The sequence below is a fragment of the Dendrobates tinctorius genome, unplaced genomic scaffold, assembly GCF_039654945.1.
Source record: "Dendrobates tinctorius isolate UK_male_01 unplaced genomic scaffold, ASM3965494v1 ptg000126l, whole genome shotgun sequence".
NCBI classification, from domain to species: domain Eukaryota; kingdom Metazoa; phylum Chordata; class Amphibia; order Anura; family Dendrobatidae; genus Dendrobates; species Dendrobates tinctorius.
The window spans coordinates 11,977,555-11,999,518 of record NW_027361794.1 but is presented as its reverse complement, the minus strand read 5'-3'; the positions used below and the strand labels follow the sequence as shown (position 1 = coordinate 11,999,518).

Below are 21,964 nucleotides of genomic sequence, written 5' to 3'. Positions count from 1 at the left end.
CTATTTTATTGCCCAGCATATAGTGCCCAAATTGTGCTCCAGGAGATTCGCACATTGAAATGAAGTGGGTTCTTCTCATTATAGTGATGCCAAATACATGTGGTTTAGACACACTGCATGGCTCTGAAGAGAGGGGGAGATTTGACTTTGAAAGTGCGGATTTTTCTGGATTGGTTTATAGAAGCCATGTTGCTCTTCAAGAGTCTTTGAGCCACTAATAATGTGGACACCTGTTTTTCCTCTAACAGATTATGGACCTTGTTTTTGTGAGATAAGAAGTTTTTATTGGTATAGTTTGCACCTACATAAAAACTTTATGTATGAAAAAAGGAATAGGGAACAGGAAAAGTCAGCTCACCATTTGCAGTCTCTTTCCAAGAATGAGTTCCACGCACGGAGCTGCCTGGGCTTGGCTGTTCAAGTTCCAAAGAATGAAGAAGAAAGGTACTCCAGTTTAGAAAAATATAAAACTTTGTCTTTAATTGAAAAAAATCATAAAAGTAGGCATAATACAGACAACATATAGATCCCAGAGAGCAATCAACCGACGCATTTCAACACTCCGGTCTTAATCATGGTTGATGATTAAAGGCCTCGTCACACGCTAATTTTGTGATGCCACAGCGATCTCGTCAGCAAGATCGCTGTGTCTGATAGGGATCAGCGACCGCCCCCCGCCGGGTATCGCTGATCATGCACTATCGTCCTGGGCCGTTTTTTGATCGCTGGTCTCCCACTGGCTAGCGTGCACCGCTGCTTGTGGCAGCGACAATCCAGTGATCAACGACACTGGACGCTGGTTTCCAATGTAAACATCGGGTATCTAAGAGCCTCACGGCTCTTAGATACCCGATGTTTACATTGGAAACCAGCTTGCTCACTGGTCCTGATCGCTGCAGGGGCTGTCTATGTGACAGCTCACCAGAGATCAGCCTAACGATGTCCCGGCGATCCCATCCATGTAGGATCGTTGGTTGGGATCGCTGGGACATCGTTATTTTTAACGAGGCCTTAAGACCAGAGTGTCGAAATGTGTTGATTGGTAGCTCTCTGGGATATATATGTTGTCTGTATTGTGCCTGTTTTTCTGATTTTTTTTTCCATTAAAGACGAAGTTTTATATTTTTCTACACTGGAGTACCTTTTTTCTTCATACATAAAATCTTTGGTTTTTTTTTATTCCTACTTCCTTATTATTACTAGACTGTGAGCTCTTATTGTCTTAGTCACCCATCAATATTTTTACATAACTTGCCATTTTTACAGTCAGCTTAAGTTGAAATTTTCAAAAATATAAAATTCAAGGATATTTTATTCACAAATAGTTGTTTTTTTTTCTTAGCAGATGACTGTACCAGGAGATCAGAAGGACAGCTGACATCTTCAATCTTTATATCAGATGATCTCGAAATCCCACAGGATGCAACAGAAGTGAATTCCATTCTCTCATCTGATCCTTTGAAACAGATCGTTTCTTTTGATGTATTATTGACTACTGAGGAAAATGAAAGTCACAAAATAAGCATTAAAAAACAATCTGATCGTAAAGAAAATAAGTCATTTTCACATTCAGAAAATGAAAATAGCTTTCCCCTCAAAAAGTCATTTCTTAAACATCAAAAAATTCACACAACGGAGAAAAGATTTTCTTGTTCCAAGTGCGGGAAATATTTTATCCGTAAATGTAATCTTGTTAATCACCAGCGAACCCACACAGGGGAGAAGCATTTTTCCTGTTCAGAATGTGGGAAGTGTTTTAAACAGAAATCAAATTTTGTTAATCACCAGCGAACTCACACAGGGGAGAAGCCTTTTTCCTGTTCAGAATGTGGGAAGTGTTTTAACCAGAAACCAAATTTTGTTAATCACCAGCGAACCCACACAGGGGAGAAACCTTTTTCCTGTTCAGAATGTGGGAAGTGTTTCAACCAGAAATCAAGTCTTGTTAATCACCAGAGAACTCACACAGGGGAGAAGCCTTTTTCCTGTTCAGAATGTGGGAAATGTTTTAACCAGAAGTCAAATTTTGTTAAACACCAGAGAACTCACACTGGGGAGAAACCTTTTTTCTGTTCAGAATGTGGGAAGTGTTTTAACGAGAAATCAAGTTTTGTTAATCATCAGAGAACTCACACAGGGGAGAAACCTTTTTTCTGTTCAGAATGTGGGAAGCGTTTTAACCAGAAATCAAGTTTTGTTAATCACCAGAGAACTCACACAGGGGAGAAGCCTTTTTCCTGTTCAGAATGTGGGAAAAGTTTTAACCGGAAAGAGCATCTGGATGGCCACCAGAGAACTCACACCGGGGAGAAGCCTTTTTCATGTTCAGAATGTGGGAAATGTTATAACCGGAAAACGTACCTTGATAGCCACCAGAGAACTCACACAGGGGAGAAGCCTTTTTCATGTTCAGAATGTGGGAAATGTTTTAACCGGAAAGCACATCTGGATGGCCACCAGAGGACTCACACTGGGGAAAAGCCTTTTTCATGTTCAGAATGTGGGAAATGTTATAACCGGAAAACGTACCTTGATAGTCACCAGAGAACTCACACCGGGGAGAAGCCTTTTTCATGTTCAGAATGTGAGAAATGTTTTGTGAATAAATCAAATCTTCTTAGTCACCAGAGAACTCACACAGGTGAGAAAACATTTTCATGTCTAGAATGTGGGAAATGTTTTAACCAGAAATCAGATGTTGTTAGTCACAAAATAATTCACACAGGAGAGAAGCCTTGTTCATGTAATATGGAAAATGTTTTACATGGAAATTAACTCTTAATAAACATCAGAGCAGTCACACAGGGGAGAAGCCTTTTCCATGCTCAGAATGTTGGAAATGTTTTAACCAATAATTGTATTTTTTTAAGTGGTTGTCCACTATTAAGGCAATCCCTTGTCATTCCTCATGTTTGGCTTCGTTAACCCGTTTCCCACCTTGAATGTATCCATATGTCCCTGTGACCTGGCCCATATTGATCTAGGACCTATGGATATGTCCTGGCAATTTTGCAGCCACACGGGCTGCGCACGCGATCAGCTGCGTGAGTCAGCTGATTTTGACAGCTGACACCCAACACTCAGTGCATGGATCGGTCTCGCACTGCTCCTGGTGCTTTAATCCCCTAAGTAATGTGATCGAACTCGATCACAGCATTTCGGGAGCAGGCAGAGGGAAGACAGCCCCTCTGCCCTTGGAGCGGAGACCCCGCAACATCATTGCGGGGTCACAATCATTGCCATGGTGACCCAATGTTGTCACTATGATATACGGGTCACCAGAGCTAGCAAAGTTGCTTGATCATGCTCAGAGCATATTCGGCAACTTTGTCTGTCAGAGCAGTGCTGACAGTTTGCATAGCATAGGGATACTCCTTCATCATCATGCTATAGAAGTGATCAGCATGGAAAAAATGAAAGTCCTATAGTGGGACAAAGGAAAATTTTTATAAAAATAAGTTTAAAAAAATTGTAAAAATATATAAAAAACTAATAGAAAACTAAAAATATATTATACCCATAAATAAATATTTGTATAAAAAAAAATATAAGCAATAAAAGTACACAAATTTGGTATCGCCGCGTCTAGAATGGTCAGATCTATGAAACTGTCCCACTAGTTAAACCTTTTAGTGAACACCATAAAAAACAAATAAAAAACCATGCTTTATTATTATCATACCGTTGAACAAAAAGTGGAATAAAACGCGATCAAAAACACAAATCTATATAAAAATGGTAAAGCTGAAAACATCATCTTGCCTGCAAAAAGCAAGCTATCATACAGCTCCATCAGCAGAAAAAATAAAAAGGTTATAGCTCTCAAAATAAAGCAATCCAAAAATAATTATTTTTTCTGTAAAATAGTTTTTGAGTGTAAGCTACAAAACATAAAAAAGATAAAACTGTGGTATTGCTGTAATTATACTGACCCGAATAATAAAACTGCCTTATCAATTTGACATCACACGTGGAAAGACATAACAAAATAAAAATTCCTAAATTGCTAATTTTTGTTTATTCTGCCTCCCAAAAGTCAGAATAGAAAGCAATCAAACAGTGTCATGTGTCTGATAATGGTACTAATTAAAACATCAACTCGTCTTGCAAACTGCAAAAAACAAGCCCTCACATCACTCTGTGGGCTGAAATATGGAAAAATTTTAGCTTTCAAAATATGGCAATGCAAATAAAAAGCATTTTTTAGTGTGTGACAGCAGCCAAACAAAAAAATATATGAATCTGGTGTAACTGTAATCACACTGAACTGAAGAACAAAGTCACCTAATCACTTATACCGCATGAAAAACTTTGTTAAAAATAAGTTAAAACAATTTTTCACCTGCTGGTTTGTTCATTTTGTCTCAAAAAGATAGTAGTAAGGATCGTCTCACATTTATCCTGCGCTCAGTGCTGAGCGCTTACACCAATGTAAATCCCTGAAATATGTGATTCAGACAGAACCCAGGCAGAATATTCCCTATATTGAGGCATATGGAGCCACTGTGGACTGGTGGTGTCCATCTTTTTAGGATTGCATAAAAGTCCCATTTGCCACAGTTTTGTGCTCTTCTGAAAAGAAGTACCATGGTGAACAGAGGCCAGACTGAGTCCAGAATAGCTCTGCTGCTTCATTATAGTGAATGGATCCCTCGGGGGCTTCATCTGAATCACGTCACTCAGAGATTTAGATGGAAACCCCAAAGTAAGCACTCAGTTATGTAAAATGTTCCCAATAAAAGCTTCAAATCAATCTACAAAAAAGCAAGTCCTCATTCAGGTCTGTCATCTGGCAACGGAAATATAGAGGGCTTCAACGTTGCTGGTAGTACAAAGGCTCTGGAAAAGTGAAATGGCTCCTCGCTTCTCCAAAGAAATTGAGCAAATTCTGCACTTCCAAATCCAAATGCCCCCCTCTTTTGAACCTCACAGTGTACCTAAACCACATATAACATCCACATGTTTGGCATTTCTGAAGCGATGAGAGCCCAGCTAGCTTACTGGTGCATGTCTCCAGAAGCTGGGCATAACATACTGGTGATTGCAAAGTACTGGTCACTACAGCATACTGGGCACAACCATGACAGTTTGCAATTTTCGCTCGGCAACATTCATTGCTGCTTGTTTCTGGAAAACACCCATGGAGTCAAAATCGTCACTACACCTGTAGATAAATTCCCACAGGGGTATAATTTCCAAAATGGGGTCAATTGAGGGGGGATTCTGCTCTTCTAGCAGTTAGGGGGGCTCTGTATATGGTGTCTGTAAGAGAATGGTCAGCCATAATATACTGAACAGCCATGTTGACTCTTGCATCCATCTCGTGCAAAATTCTAAACTAACAAATTCTAAGATGTAATTTTGAAAGTCATAGACAGATTGGAGACAGAAGATGAGATCATGGTCATTAGCAGGTATAGCTGGCATACACACAGGTTAATTGGATCAGAAAAAGAGTAACATATGGTGATAAATAAGTGCATTTGTTGTAGTGATATTGGAAAATAGACATGTGATGTAATTATTGATATTGGCTAAAAGGATCATGGAGATTTATGAGTTTTAATGGAGTTTGGCCTAAAGAGTTTCAAAGTCATTACATTTAACCATTTTTATGCCTTTGTCCTTGAATATGTGTATTTTTCCGCATCATGTATACGCCTTTTTGGTACATTGTGCTTTCTTTGTCTGTATCATGTATAAAAAGCCCCTGTTACTGTCGTTCGGTGCCATAACATCGCTATTCTACCACCATGCTGCCAGATATCCCAGCGTTACTTTCACCTTGTCTAGACTCCTGGTCGTGCCTACATGCTTTATTTCTCTGACTATCCATGTGCTGTTCTGCTGCGAATATCTGAATAAACTTCAGTCTTCGCTTGATAAGAGGATTGTCTACTTATGTTTCCCAGCTCTTCCAGCTCTCAGTAAGGACTTTTCTTACAAGTGGCGAAGCCAGCCAGGAGGAGCTGCTCCGGAGAGTTGCCTCCAGAAGAATCATTGGAAGGATTCGTGGATGGGGGCTTGAGGCTGGCAGGGTGAAAAAAATAAAAAACTGCGCATGGCCATGCTTTAAATCGCTCAAAGTAAGCCAGCCTGAAGGAGAACCTCTCGTGAAGCGTTCCAAGCCTGCCCGATTTTCATAAGAAAACTACAAAAAAGGACTATAAAAATATATGAAAAAATACAAGAAAAGTCAGCTCACCACTAGTAGTCCATTTGAATGTTGTGCTTGCTTAGTAGTGTTTCGCACGGACAAGGGTGAAGCAGCCACAGAAGAATCCAATAAACAAGAATGATGCCCAGCGGATAGTAGAAGTAAAATTTAACTCTTAATTAAAAAAAATGGTTATAATTCCATATAGATGATGTCCAGCACAATACACACACTGGCTCAATGTCGCTAATGATCAACGCGTTTTGACTTTTGAGTCTTAAGGTCCCATTACACATAAATATGTCCCAGCAATCCCACCAACGATCCGACATGGATGGGATCGCTGGGACATCGTTAGACAGCCCCTCCAGCGATCAGGACCAACGAGCAAGCTGGTTTCCAATGTAAACAGCGGGTATCTAAGAGTCGCGCGGCTCTTGGATACCCGCTGTTTACCCTAGATACCAGCGTGCACTCTGGTATCCAACATAAACATCGGGTAACTAAGAGCCGCTGGTATCTAGGGTCAACAGCGGGTATCCAAGAGCTGCGCGGCTCTTAGTTACCCGATGTTTACGTTGGATACCAGCGTCGCTGATCGCTGGTCTCTCATTGCCACACGCAGCGATGCGTGCTGGCCAGCGGGAGACCAACGATCAAAAAATGGCCCAGGACGATCCTACACGATCAGCGATACCCGGCAGGGGGGACGGTCGCTGATCCCAGTCACACACAGCGATATCGCTGGAGAGATCGCTGATGCGTCACAAAATCATCGATCTCGCTGTGTGTGACGGGGCCCTAAGTCATGATCTAATGCTCTAGCGTTCTGGTCATGAATTTATAGCTCCCTGTGGAGTTTTCATTGATGCTCTATTTGCATGCAATCAGCTGCACCAATTATAACTAACAAGGACATCTATATATGTTTCTAAATCAAAAGTGCAAAAAAGATATACAATAATAAAGAGAACAGATAAATCTATTAAAAACCATAAAATACAGACAGACTCTGATGCTTAGTATTGTGTGATTAAATCATACCTAGCGTTTAAGCCATGTGGAGTGCGGGTGTCTAGAGTGAACATCCAGTAGGATTCCTTATTTATTAATTTTCTTTTATAATCCCCACCTCTGTGAGGTTTTTGCGCTTTCTCTATATAATAAAATTTAAAGAAGGTTGTGTTTCCTTTATGTTTCATTGCAAAGTGTTTGGATGCCGCTGAAATACCTGTGGCCTTATTACTAGCAGCATCAGAAAGATGTCTCCTTAAGCGGTTTTGTAAAGGACAGGTAGTGCATCCAGTATATTGCAGATTGCATTGAATGCACTCTATAATATACACTACATAGGAGGAATTACAATTACCGTATTTTTCGGACCAGACGCACTTTTTTCCCCAAAAATTTTTGGGGAAAGTGGGGGGTGCGTCTTATGGTCGCAATATACTCACTGGTGCGGGTGCGGCATGGCTCTGTGCTCCGGTGCAGGGGCAGCGGCTCTCTGATCTACGTGGGGGGGCTCCGCCGGCATTTCCTCAAAGCCCGGAGACCCCCGCACATCCGTTGCTGCCATGTTGCGGTGGCCTCCGGGAACATGGATGCGGGGACGATGGCCGCCAGTCCAGGTACAGCGCATGCTCAGGTACAGATCTCATCCCGAGATCTCGGGACAAGATCTGAACCTGAGCATGCGCCGTTCCAGGACCGGCGGCTATCTTCCTGGCATCCATGTTCCCGGAGGCCACCGCAACATGGCAGCAACGGATGTGCCGGGGGCCTCCGGGCTTTGAAGAAATGCCGGCGGAGCCTGCATTTGAGTACAGCGCCCCTGCACCTGAGCACAGCACCGCAGCACAGCACAGTGCCCCAGCACAATGCCACAGCACAGCACCCCAGCACAAGCACAGTGCCCCCAGAACAGCACAGTGCCCCCAGAACAGCACAGTGCCCCCAGCAAAGCACTGTGCCCACAGCACGGTGCCCCAGCACAGCCCCCCAGCACAGCATCCCAGCACAAGCACAGTGCCCCCAGCACAGCACAGTGCCCCAAGTGCAGCATGGTGCCCCAGCACAGCGCCCCAGCACAAGCACAGTGCCCCCAGCACTGCACCTTGCCCCCAGCACAGCACGGTGCCTCAGCACAGCCCCCCAGGACAGCACAGTGCCCCCAGCACAGTACCGTGCCCCCAGCACAGCCCCCCTGCCCCAGCAGAGCACAGCACAGTGCCCCAGCACAGCCCCCCTTCCCCAGCACAGCACAGTGCCCCAGCACAGCACCCCTGCCCCAGCACAGCGCCCCAGCACAGCACAGCGCCCACAGCACAGCACAGCACCCCAGCACAGCGCCCACAGCACAGCACCCCCAGCATAGCACAGCACCCCCGGCATAGCACAGTGCCCCCAGCACAGCCCCCCTGCCCTAGCACAGCACAGTGCCCCAGCACAGCACCCCTGCCCCAGCACAGAACCGCTACCGCATCAGCTTGGGATGGGATTTCCTAGAGGCCATCACACCAGCCTGGAACACCGAACGACCCCTGTGACCACTCCTCCACCTGTGCCGGATCCCTTCCCCGGTAAGCTGAATTCGGACTGTAAGACGGACCCCCATTTGACACATTATTATTTTTTTCCCTATTTTCCTTCTGAAAATTTGGGGTGCGTCTTATGGTCCAGTGCGTCTTATAGTCCGAAAAATACAGTAATAAAATGACGTATCGGATGAATAGATGAATTATAAGTGGAGCTAACTTCCTTTTTTTATAAGTGCATGTTAACACGATATACAGCGGTTCACTCCACATTTAAAAAAAACTTTTGCATAAAGCCATGTTCCTTCACTAAGTGGATTTTCTATAGAACTAGAGAACAGACTAGGGGATGAAATAGATCCTATAGTTGGGGCTCGTTTGGCTACGTCATTTTTTGTTAAGATTTTTCTAAGTTTGACATACTGATTCAATATAGGTGTATATTTTTTATGATCTCAACTATTTCTTTATATTATTATTATTATTTATTTATATAGCACCATTGATTCAATGGTGCTGTACATGAGAAGGGGTTACTTACAAATTACAGATATCACTTACAGTAAACAAACTAACAATGACAGACTGATACAGAGTGGGGAGAGGACCCTGCCCTTTTGGGCTTACATGCTACAGGATGGTGGGGAAGTATACAGTAGGTTGGTGGGTTGCAGCAGTTCCGGTGTTGACTGAGGTGATATCTCCGGTAGTGGTGAGAGAGAAGGAGGTAGCAGTGTCATTGCAGGCTGTAGGCTTTCTTGAAGAGGTGGGTTTTCAGGTTCCGTCTGAAGGATCCAAATGTGGTTCATAGTCGGACTTGTTGGGGCAAAGAATTCCAGAGGATAGGGGCAATTCGGGAGAAGTCTTGGAGGTGGTTGGGTAAGGAGCGAATAAGTGTGGAGGATTGAAGGAGGTCTTGGGAGGACCGGAGATTACGTGAGGTAAGGTATCGGGAGATTAGTTCAGAGACATATGGGGGATACAGGTTATAGATGGCCTTGTAGGTCAGTATTAGTAATTTGAACTGGGTACGCTGAGGGAATGGGAGCCAGTGAAGAGACTTGCAGAGGGGAGAAGTGGAGGAGTAGCGAGGAGAAAGATGAATTAGTCAGGCAGCAGAGTTAAGGATGAACTGGAGAGGTGCGAGGGTGTTAGTAGGGAGACCACAGAAAGGATGTTGCAGTAGTCAAGGCGGGAAATTATGAGGGCATGCACAAGCATTTTAGTAGATTGAGGGTTGAGGAAAGGATGGATTCTGGAAATATTATTGAGCTGGAGGCGACAGGAGGTAGAAAGAGCTTGGATGTACGGTTTGAAGGACAGGGCAGAGTCAAAGGTTACTCCAAGGCAGCGGACTTCCGGTACTGGGGAAAGCGTGATGTCATTAATTGTTATAGCTAGGTTGAGTAAGGAAGATCTGTGAGATGGACAAAAGATGATGAGTTCAGATTTGTCCACATTGAGCTTGAGGAAGCAAGAGGAGAAGAAGGAGTATATGGCTGATAGACACTCTGGGATTCTGGACAGCAGAGAGGTGACGTCTGGGCCAGAAAGGTAGATCTGAGTGTCATCAGCATAAAGGTGGTACTGGAATCCGTGGGACTTTATGAGTTGCCCCAAACCAAGTGTATAGATTGAGAAGAGTAGGGGTCCTAAAACAGAGCCTTGGGGGCAGGGGCGGACCTACCGCCCGTGCAGCCCGTGCATTGCACGGGGGTCCCGGGGGAGAGGGGGCCCTTCCAGCCTCCTGCACCACATGGCTAATTATGTCAAAATTCAAATTAGCCATGTGTTGCTCAAGCAGGAGAGCAGCTCTGCGGGAGGCAAAGGGGTCCCTGTAAGGCAGGGGGGCCGCCTGCCCCCAGCACCGACTCCACCCCCCCATCAAAGGAGGCAAAGATGGAGCCTGCAGGAGAGAGCATCAGCTGACGCTCCCTCTCCCATCATTCCCCGCTCTGCCTCTGACACAGCGGGGGCGCGATGACGCCATCGCACTCTCACTATGTGTACCAGGCAGGCAGTGCAGGAGAGGAGACAGGAGCCGGGAGCAGCGCAGGCATGAGGAGAAGGTGAGGGGTGTGTGTATCATACCATGCTGGGGGGGGCTACATACCATGCTGGGCTGTATTATACCATGCTGGCCTGTATCATACCATGCTGGGGGGGCTATATACCATGCTGGGCTGTATTATACCATGCTGGGGGGGCTATATACCATGCTGGGCTGTATCATACCATGCTGGGGGTGCTATATACCATGCTGGGCTGTAACATACCATGCTGGGGGGTGGCTATATACCATGCTGGGCTGTATCATACCGTGCTGGGGGGGCTATATACCATGCTGGGCTGTATCATACCATGCTGGGGGGGCTATATACCATGCTGGGCTGTATCATACCATGCTGGGGGGGCTATATACCATGCTGGGCTGTATCATATCATGCTGGGGGGCTATATACCACGCTGGGCTGTATCATACCATGCTGGGGGGGCTATATACCATGCTGGGCTGTATTATACCATGCTGGGGGGGTTATATACCATGCTGGGCTGTATTATACCATGCTGGGGGGCTATATACCATGCTGGGCTATATTATACCATGCTGGGGGGGCTATATACCATGTTGGGCTGTATCATACCATGCTTGGGGGGCTATATACCATGCTGGGCTATATCATACAATGCTGGAGGGGCTATATACCATGCTGGGCTGTATCATACCATGCTGGGGGGGCTATATACCATGCTGGGCTGTATTATACCATGCTGGGTGGGGGGCTATATACCATGCTGGGCTGTATCATACCATGCTGGGGGGGCTATATACCATGCTGGGCTGTATCATACCATGCTGAGGGAGCTATATACCATGCTGGGCTGTATCATACCATGCTTGGGGGCTATATACCATGCTGGGCTGTATCATACCATGCTTGGGGGCTATATACCATGCTGGGCTGTATCATACCATGCTTGGGGGCTATATACCATGCTGGGCTGTATCATACCATTCTGGGAGGGGCTATATACCATGCTGGGCTGTATTATACCATGCTGGGGAGGCTATATACCATGCTGGGCTGTATCATACCATGCTGGGGGGGCTATATACCATGCTGGGCTGTATTATACCATGCTGGGGGGGCTATATACCATGCTGGGCTGTATCATACCATGCTGGGGGGCTATATATCATGCTGGGCTGTATCATACCATGCTGGGGGGGAGGCTATATACCATGCTGGGCTGTATCATACCATGCTGGGGGGGCTATATACCATGCTGTGCTGTATCATACCATGCTGGGGGGCTATATACCATACTGGGCTGTATCATACCATGCTGGGGGGGCTATATACCATGCTGGGCTGTATCATACCATGCTGGGGGGGGGCTATATACCATGCTGGGCTGTATCATACCATGCTGGGGGGCTATATACCATGCTGGGCTGTATCATACCATGCTGGGGGGCTATATACCATGCTGGGCTGAATTATACCATGCTGGGCTGTATTATACCATGCTGGGGGGGCTATATACCATGCTGGGCTGTATTATACCATGCTGGGGGGGCTATGTACCATGCTGAGCTGTATTATACCATGCTGGGCTGTATTATACCATGCTGGGGGGGCTATATACCATGCTGGGCTGTATTATACCATGCTGGGGGGGCTATATACCATGCTGGGCTGTATTATACCATGCTGGGCTGTATTATACCATTCTGGGGGGCTATATACCATGCTGGGCTGTATTATACCATGCTGGGGGGGCTATATACCATGCTGGGCTGTATTATACCATGCTGGGGGGGCTATATACCATGCTGGGCTGTATTATACCATGCTGGGCTGTATGATACCATGGTGGGCTGGGCTATATACCATGCTAGGCTGTATTATACCATGGTGGGCTGGGCTATATACCATGTGGTGCTGGGCTATATACTATGTGGCTGTGTTATATACCATGGGAGTACATTTTACATTATATTCTATAAGGGGAGGCTGTGTTATATAATATGGGGGGCTACATTATGTTCTATGGGGAGGTGGGCTGTATTATATTCTATTTGGGGCTACATTATATTCTATAGGGGGGCTGTATTATATTCTATTCTATGGGGGCTGCATTATACTATATGAGGAGGGCTTCATTATATTCTATGGAGGGGCTACATTATACTATATAAGGTGCTGCATTATATCCTATGAGGGGGTTGCCATATATTCTATGGAGGAGCTGCATTATAGTATATGGGGGGTACTGCATTATATTCTATGGGGGGTTACATTATATTCTGTACAGATATTATATTCAGCCCTGCATAGTCTCAGTATTAGATAACAACAAATAACAAATAACTTTGTTGCCCTATGAAGAGGGGGGGGGCCCAAAAAATTTTTTGCACAGGGGCCCACTACAGTCTGTGTCCACCCCTGCTTGGGGCACTCCAACAGAGAGAGGGTGGGATGAGGAGCTGGTGTGGGAGTGGGAGATGCTGATTGTGCGGTTGGAAAGGTATGAGGAGATCCAGGATAGCGTGAGGTCTTTGATGCCAAACGAGGAAAGGATCTGTAGTGGGAGGCAGTGGTCAACTGTGTCGAATGCAGAGGACAGGTCTAGAAGCAGGAGTATAGAGTATTGTCCATTTGATTTGGCTGTAAGTAGGTCGTTAGTAATTTTGGTCAGGGCTGTCTCAGTGGAGTGATGGAGGCGGAAACCAGATTGTAGATTGTCAAAGAGCAAGTTAGATGATAGGTGGGAGGAAGGTTCAGCGTGGCCATGCTGCTCCAGGAGTTTGAAAGCGAATGGGAGCAACGATATTGGGCGATAGCTGGACATAGCGGTTGGGACGAGGGTTGGCTTTTTAAGGATAGGCGTGATTGTGGCATGTTTGAAAACAGAAGGGAAGCTACCGGATGTTAGTGATAGGTTGAAGAGGTGGGTTAGGGATGGGATAAGTGTGGTGGTGAGGTTGGGGAGGAGGTGGGATGGGATGGGGTCGAGTGCACAGGTTGTGAGGTGCGATTTGGAGAAGAGACAATTAAGCTCCCCTTCAGTGATGTTGGAGAGTGAGGTTATGGGGTTTGGGCATTGGTCTGGTATACAAAGGGGTTGTGGTGGTTGAATGATGAAGACTTGTCTTGTTTGGTCAATCTTATGTTTGAAGTGTGTGGCAAAGTCCTCGGCAGAGATGAGGGAGGTTGGAGGGGGCAGTGGTGGGCGGAGGAGGAAGTTAAAACTTTTGAATAACTGTTTGGGGTTGTAAGATAGGGAAGATACGAGGGTTGTGAAGTAGCCCTGTTTAGCAGAGGTGAGGGCAGATTTGAAAGCGAGTGTTGCTGTCATGATCTGACAGTTTTAAATTGCACTGGGTGAACTTTTTTTACTTTGGAAAGTTCCAAGGTGTCTTGACTGTCCCCGGTGGTGGTTAGTGGTATTGCACTTTAGGTTTTTGTGCACTTAATTATGGATCAGGTGTGACACCCTATAAAGGTGTGCTAGGGGTGTGCAATCACTGCCTGTGATATTGTGAGATTGTGTTCACTCTGAGTTGGAGAGCCTGGTGGAAGGATGGAGCTGGAGAGGAGTCCTGCGCAGCTTAGCCAGGGGGGAAGAGTGTCAGCGATGGTGTCTGGATGAAGGGCTGGCATGGCGTGGTGGGGTCGCAGTGATGGTGCCAGCGGGAAGTGTCTGCATGGACTGGTGGAGTGGCGACTATGGAGAGTGGCACTCACCATGTGGGACTTGGCTGCTGAGCTGGAGTCAAGCATGCTTGACTTCGTGTCAGAAGCTGAACTCATCCTTGGGACTCTGTTACTAAGCAGCTGCAACTGGTGGTGGACTCTGCTCCAAGGCTGCACTAAGGTGAAGGATCCTGTTATGGTGATGGATCCAGGTGGAGGAGAAGATGCACGCAGGTGGTGGGCTCTGTTGCTAGGAGCATACGCAACAGAGCAAAGCTAAGTGGTGTTTCCCCTGTATTGTCTCTTTCCTCATGTGTGTTATTAGTGCAGTGGTGGGATTAGTCTCCGCACCGACCCATTCCCTAGTGAGGGTTTAGGGTCAGGGTGAGCAAGGGCGTTAAGGTACGCGTGCGGCGACAGGTGCGGAGCCTGTATAGGGAATGTAAGGAGTGCAGGGACACTGGCTCAGGGGAGCTTAGGAGGTCTCCACATCCCCCATTCCCTATCGCAGGGCCCACCATTGTAATTGTTTCCCAGGTCCCTCTTATTATTTAAATTCGCCATACTGGAGGCGGGGTTTCCAGATTGTATGTATAACGTGTAATTCCCAAATTCGCCAGGTGGAGGCGGCGTATCCACCTGCACGTTTTATTATTTAAATGCGCCCCACTGGAGGCGGTGTATCCTGGGTCACGTGTGTCACATGGGTTCGCCTTGCGGAAACATCTGCGTCCAGACACACGTGATCATGACAGTTGCCTGTTTGAATGCGGTGAAGTCGTCTTGCAAATTTGTTTTCTTCCAGCACAGCTCTGCAATCCTGGACACTTGCCAGAGCATTTTAGTGGTGTTATTGTGCCAGGCTTGTCTGTTGATACATCGCATTCTGCTATGAACGAGAGGGGCGACCGTGTCAAGAGCTGATGCGAGAGTGGCATGGTAGAAAGCAGTGGCACTGTCTGTGTCGTGGAGTGAGGATATGGATGCCAGTGGTAGAAGTCTGTACTGTAATTAGTAGAGAAAGTAATAGAATTACTATTTGCCAATTTGTTTATCTTTTTATTAACAAGTAAATTTTCTCTATCAATTGTGGAAACATATTTTGGTGCTTTTCTTAATAGCCATTTTGGATAGCCCCTTTCATTTAATCTTGCACATGTTTTATCTGATTCCACTAAGTATGTACCGTATATACTCGAATATAAGCCAAGATTTTCAGCCCATTTTTTGGGGCTGAAAGTCCCCCTCTTGGCTTATATTCGAGTCATATACATCAGGGGGTTGGAGGGGGAGGGGGGGCGGGGGTGTCAGGTCATACTTACCCATCCTGGCACGGTCTCTGCAGCCCCCAGCTTCTCCGCGATCTCCCTTCCTTCCTTCAGTGGTCACATAGTACCACTCATTACATTCATGAATATGCGCATATTCATGAGTGTAATCAGCGGTACCACGTGACCGCTGAAGGCAGGAAGGGAGATCGCGGAGAAGCTGGGGGCTGCAGAGACCGTGCCAGGATGGGTAAGTATAGCGATACTCACCTGTCCGGGGCCCATCGCTGCTTGCTGCTGTCAGTGACGTTCAGACAGCAGAGGGCACAGTGACGTGGTTAGTGCGTGCCGCGCCCCCTGCAGTCTGAACGTCACTGACAGATGACGTGCCAGACAGCAGCAAGTAGCGATGGACCGGGGGACAGGTGAATATCTCAGGTGCCAGCAGTGACACCGGCACCTGGACCCAGCGACGGAGAGGTGAGTATGTCATTTTTTTTTAAATGCAGCAGCGGCAGCACATGGGGGCATAATCTATTGAGCATCTTATGGGGGCAGCATATAGGGGCATAATCTATGGAGCATCTTATGGGGGCAGCATATTGGGGCATAATCTATGGAGCATCTTATGGGGGCAGCATATGGGGGAGTAATCTATGGAGCATCTTATGGGACAGCATATGGAGGCATAATATATGGAGCATCTTATGGGGGCAGCATATTGGGGCATAATCTATGGAGCATCTTATAGGGGCAGCATATGAGAGCATAATCTATGGAGCATCTTATGGGGGCAGCATATGGGGGCATAATCTATGGAGCATCTTATGGGGCAGCATAAGGGGGCATAATCTATGGAGCATCTTATGGAGGCAGCATATGGGTCCTATTCTATGGAGCATCTTATGGGGCCTATTCTATGGAACATTTTATGGGGCAGCATATGGGGCGTAATCTATGGAACATCTTATGGGGCCATAACCTTTATGGAGTAGCATATGGGGCATATTATTCTATAGAGCATCTTATGGGGCTATCATGAACTGTATGGAGCATTATATGGGGCTCCTGATTCAATATGGATATTCAAAAGCATTTAACCTACTGATGTCTCAATTAATTTTACTTTTATTGGTATCTATTTTTATTTTTTAAATTCACCAGTAGCTGCTGCATTTTCCACCCTAGGCTTATACTCGAGTCAATAAGTTTTCCCAGTTTTTTGTAGCAAAATTAGGGGGGTCGGCTTATACTCGAGTATATACGGTATGTTCTAATGAACAGTTGCGTTTGCTCCTGATTAATTCTCCATATGGAATATTTTTGATTATGCTTTTAGGATGACAAGATGTAGCTGTTAGTATAGAATTGCTTGCTGTTGTTATTTTGTATGGTAATATAATAATTTGTTTATTGATTGAATCCCCTTTTAATTGTAGATCTAACAAATATAACAATAATTTTATTTCTATAGCGCCAACATATTCCGCAGCACTTTACATTATAGAGGGGACTTGTACAGACAACAGACATTACAGCATAACAATAAACTCAGATCAAAACAGATACCAAGAGGAATGAGGGCCCTGCTTACATTGGGTGTTCATGTAATGCTGCATGAATAAGTTAACAGCCTAAGTATATAACAGTACAGACACAGAGGGCTATTACATGCATAAAGCATGTGAGAAGATGATGCAAGGAACCTGAATATGGTAAAAGATATTTTTGAATGAGCCACACAAGGATAATTAGGTTAATGAGTTGAGGCGGTAGGCCAGTCTGAACAAATGTGTTTTTAGGGCATGCTTAAAACTGTGGGGATTGAGGATTAATCATATCTGCCTGGGTAGTACATTCCAAAGAATTGGCGCAGCACGTGAAAAGTCTTGGAGACGGGAGTGGGAGGTTCTGATTATTGACGATGTTAAAGTCAGATCATTAGCAGAATGGAGAGCACGGGTAGGGTGGTAGGCTGAGACAAGGGAGGAGATGAAGGGTGGTACTGAGCCATGGTGTTGTGAGTTTATTTTTCCCTTCACCATTGAGGTCTGATGAACTCCCTCCTCTAGTGAAGGAAGGTAGTGAGACTGATTACCAAACACCTGGGCAGCTAGATGATGACTGGGTGGCTGGAATTGAGGACTGGATATAAGGCTGCCGACGTCCTTCTTCCTGGCTGGTGATTTTCCAGCTGGATTCTTGGAGACCAGTCTGATTCCTGCATCTCAAAGCTAAGTTTCTCTGCTCTGCTCTGTACTCTTCAGTTTTGTTTTTGTTTTGCCTCGTTTTTTGGGAGTTCTGCCATCCCCGGCCGGGGGTGAGCTGAATTCCATTTTTGTCTCTGATCTGTTGATATTTTGCTCTGTCTTCAGAATATACCTGAGTGCTGATATAGTCTTTTGAAGCCTAGCGACTTCAGGGCCTGTTTTTCCTATCAGTCGGTTGGCTCATTTTGATAGGGTTTTTGCGGATGGCAGACAGCAGCTTTCCTATCCCGTCCTAGGTAGTTAGCTTGGACCCCATCATTTGCTCAACCTATCTTTCTATCTGTGTTGGTGTTTTCATCTTGCTTCACCGTCATTATATGTTGGGGGCTGCCTATTGCTTTGGGGTCTGCTCTGGGGCAGTTTAGTTTTTCCCTTTCTGTCTTTAGGCTATATAGATCTCCGGCTGTGATCGAGGGGTCTAGGGCACCGTAGGAACCCCCCACGGCTACTGCTAGTTGTTGTGGATAGGTTCAGGGGTCTGCAATCCGATAGCTGCCAACCTCTCTGGTTTTTCTGGACTTAGCTGGTATTTTGTTTTTTCCTCATTCAGTGACTCATCATAACAGAATCACCAGCCATATCGCAGATCCTAGGGTACTCAATAGCAGGAGAGAATTGTAAAAAAAAAAAAAAAGTGTCAGAATTTTTTTTTTTTGTGTGCATATTTTTTCCTCTATATCTCTGAGGCCATAGAGGGAATTTTTCTCTCAATGGAGATGAAGCAATTGTCTGATCATGTGGAGCAGCTCGCTGCTGAAGTGCGGGGAATTTCCACCTATCTTGCTCATTCACATGCTGCTGAACCAAAAATTCCTACTCCTGAGGTATTTTTGGGGGATCGGTCTAAATTCTTGAATTTCAAGAATAATTGTAAATTATTTTTTGCCTTGAAGCCTAACTTGTCGGGGAACTCCGCGCAGCAGGTTAAAATTGTCATCTCTTTGATGCGCGGCGATCCCCAGGATCGGGCGTTTTCTTTGAAACCTGATGATCCTATTCTGAATAATGTGAACGCATTTTTTCAAGCCTTGGGGTTGTTTTATGATGAACCTAATGCTATCGATCAGGCTGAAAAGACCCTGTTGGCATTAAGCCAGGGTCGGGATTCGGCAGAGTTGTACTGTCAAAAATTCCGAAAGTGGGCGGTCCTTACTACCTGGAATGATGGTGCCTTGGCAGCCCTCTTTCGGAAGGGTTTGTCAGAAACTGTAAAAGATACTATGGTGGGATTTCCTGTTCCCTCTGGTCTTGACGATTCTATGTCATTAGCCATTCAGGTGGATCGGCGTTTACGTGAACGCAAAACTACACGAGAGATGTTACCACCTGTTGAACAAATGTCTGAACCTATGCAATGTGATAGAGTTTTGTCTAGGGCGCAACGTCAGGAGTTCAGAATGCGTAATAAGCTGTGTTTTTTTTGTGGAGATGCCTCGCATATTATTTCTGTCTGCCCTAAATGAGAGAAACGTTGTGCACACACGTTTTCTGTGGGTGGTGTTCAACCTAAGTTTCTTCTGGCAATTACTCTGATCTGCTCCCTGTCCACATTTTCCTCCAAGGCTTTTGTGGATTCAGGAGCAGCTCTGAACCTGATGGACTTGCATTTTGCTAAACGTTGTGGATTTTGTCTTCCAGTGCTTCATGAACGATATATTCCGAGACTTTGTGGATAAATTTTTGATTATCTATCTGGATGATATTTTGATCTTCTCCAAGAATTGGGACTCTCATGTGGAACATGTTCGGACTGTGTTCCGGATTTTGAGGGAGAATTCCCTGTATGTCAAGGGATCAAAATGCCTTTTTGGGGTACAGAGGATTTCATTTTTGGGATTTATTTTGTCTCCGTCAACTATTGAAATGGACCCGGCCAAGGTACAGGCCATTTATGATTGGGTTCAGCCCACTTCTTTGAAGGCCCTCCAGAAGTTTTTGGGTTTTGCTAATTTTCATCGGAAATTTATAGCTAATTTTTCTGGTATTGCCAAGCCATTGACGGATTTGACTAGGAAGGGTGCTGATGTGCTGAATTGGTCTCCGGAGGCTGTTTCTTCCTTTCAGGAGCTGAAGCGAAGATTCACTTCTGCTCCGGTTTTGTGGCAACCTGATGTCTCACTCCCGTTTCAGGTGGAGGTGGACGCTTCTGAGATTGGTGCAGGAGCGGTGTTGTCCCAAAAAGATCCTGTGACATCTAAAATGAATCCTTGTGCTTTCTTTTTCCGAAAGTTCTCCCCATCCGAACGTAACTTTGATGTGGGGAATCGGGAACTGTTGGCCAAGAAATGGGCATTTGAGGAGTGGAGACATTGGTTGTAAGGAGCCAAACACCAAGTCGTGGTCCTTACTGACCACAAGAATTTGATTTACCTGGAGTTGGCCAAGCGCTTGAATCCTAGACAGGCTAGGTGGGCCTTGTTTTTCACACGTTTTGATTTTGTGGTCTCTTTTCTTCTGGGCACTAAGAATGTCAAGACAGACGCCCTCTCTAGGAGTTTCCTTGCTGATTCTCCTGTTGTGACTAAGCCTGCTACCATCTTAGGCGAGGGGGTAGTTCTTTCTGCCATCTCGCCCGATTTGAGACGTGCTCTGGAAGAGTTTCAGGAGGACAAACCTGAGCGTTGTCCCAGTGGAAAGTTGTATGTTCCTGATCAGTGGAGGAAGAGAGTGATGTCTGAAGTTCATTGCTCTGCATTGGCTGGTCATCCAGGTATTTTTGGTACTAGAGATCTGGTGAGTCGATCTTTTTGGTGGCCCGCCTTGTCTCGTGATGTCAGGAATTTTGTGCAGTCCTGTGGGACTTGCTCCCGGTCTAATCCTTGTTCTCGCTCTAGTGGTTTGTTGATGCCTTTGCCGGTGCCCAGGAGGCCATGGACCCATATTTCAATGGATTTTATCTCTGATATGCCTGTCTGTCAGAGAATGACTGTTATTTGGGTGATTTGTGATAGATTCTCTAAGATGGTCCATCTTGTACCACTCCCTAAATTGCCATCTTCCTCTGAGTTGGTGCCCTTGTTTTTGCAACAGGTGGTTCGCTTGCACGGGATTCCTGAGAACATTGTATCTGACAGAGGAGTTCAGTTTGTGTCTAGATTTTGGAGGACTTTCTGTTCCAAGCTGGGAATTCAGTTGTCCTTCTCCTCTGCGTTTCACCCTCAGACCAATGGGCAGACGGAGAGAACAAACCAGACTTTGGAGTCGTATTTGAGATGCTTTATTTCTGCCGATCAGGATGATTGGGTTTCATTTTTGCCCTTGGCCGAATTTGCTTTAAATAATAGAGCTATTTCTGCCACTTTGATGTCACCTTTTTTTTGTAACTTTGGTTTTCACCCTCGATTTTCTTCAGGGCAGGTGGAGCCTTCTGCCTGCCCAGGTGTTGACACTGTGGTGGAGAGAATGCACCAGATCTGGGACCAAGTAGTGGATAAGTTGTCTCTCTCCCAGGAAAAGGCCCAGCGGTTTTCCAACCGGCGTAGGACCGTTGGTCCCCAGTTTAAGGTGGGTGATATGGTTTGGTTGTCATCAAAAAATATCGCTATGAAGGTGGCTTCTCCTAAGTTTAAGCCTAGATTTATTGGACCTTACAAGATTTTGGAGATTATTAATCCGGTCTCTTTTTGGTTGGCTCTTCCTGTCACGTTTAAAATTAATAATGTGTTTCATAAGTCCTTGTTGAAGAGGTTTGTTGAGCCAGTGGTTCCTGTGGTGGCACCTCCTGACCCTATATTGGTTGAAGGTAACATGGAATATGAGGTAGAGAAGATACTGGATTCCCGTCTGGCTAGACGGAGACTCCAGTATTTGGTTAAGTGGAAGGGTTATGGTCAGGAGGATAATTCCTGGGTCTCTGCCTCTGATATTCATGCCTAAAGATTGGTGCGTGCATTTCATCGGGCTCACCCGGATCACCCTGGTGGCATGGATGAGGGTTCGGTGACCCCTCCTCAAGGGGGAGGTACTGTTGTGAGTTCATTTTTCCCTTCACCATTGAGGTCTGATGAACTCCCTCCTCTAGTGAAGGAAGGTA

At 45.7% G+C, this 21,964-nt stretch overlaps 2 protein-coding genes across 10 annotated transcripts in view; one reads left to right on the top strand and one right to left on the bottom strand.

The window, feature by feature from the left end:
• The window catches only part of LOC141047275 (uncharacterized), an 841,567-nt gene that overhangs the window by 310,101 nt on the left and 509,502 nt on the right, over positions 1 to 21,964 (bottom strand). The window lies entirely within an intron of this gene.
• Positions 1 to 21,964, top strand: part of LOC141047303 (uncharacterized) — an 86,572-nt gene that overhangs the window by 5,918 nt on the left and 58,690 nt on the right. Inside the window, exon 6 of one of the 2 annotated variants that reach the window (XM_073542362.1) lies at positions 1,346 to 2,700. In XM_073542362.1, the coding sequence (XP_073398463.1) occupies positions 1,346 to 2,700 (1,355 nt within the window). Of the gene's footprint in view, positions 1 to 1,342; positions 5,887 to 21,964 lie in introns of those variants that run through there. The other variant, XM_073542360.1, reaches the window with a different exon arrangement.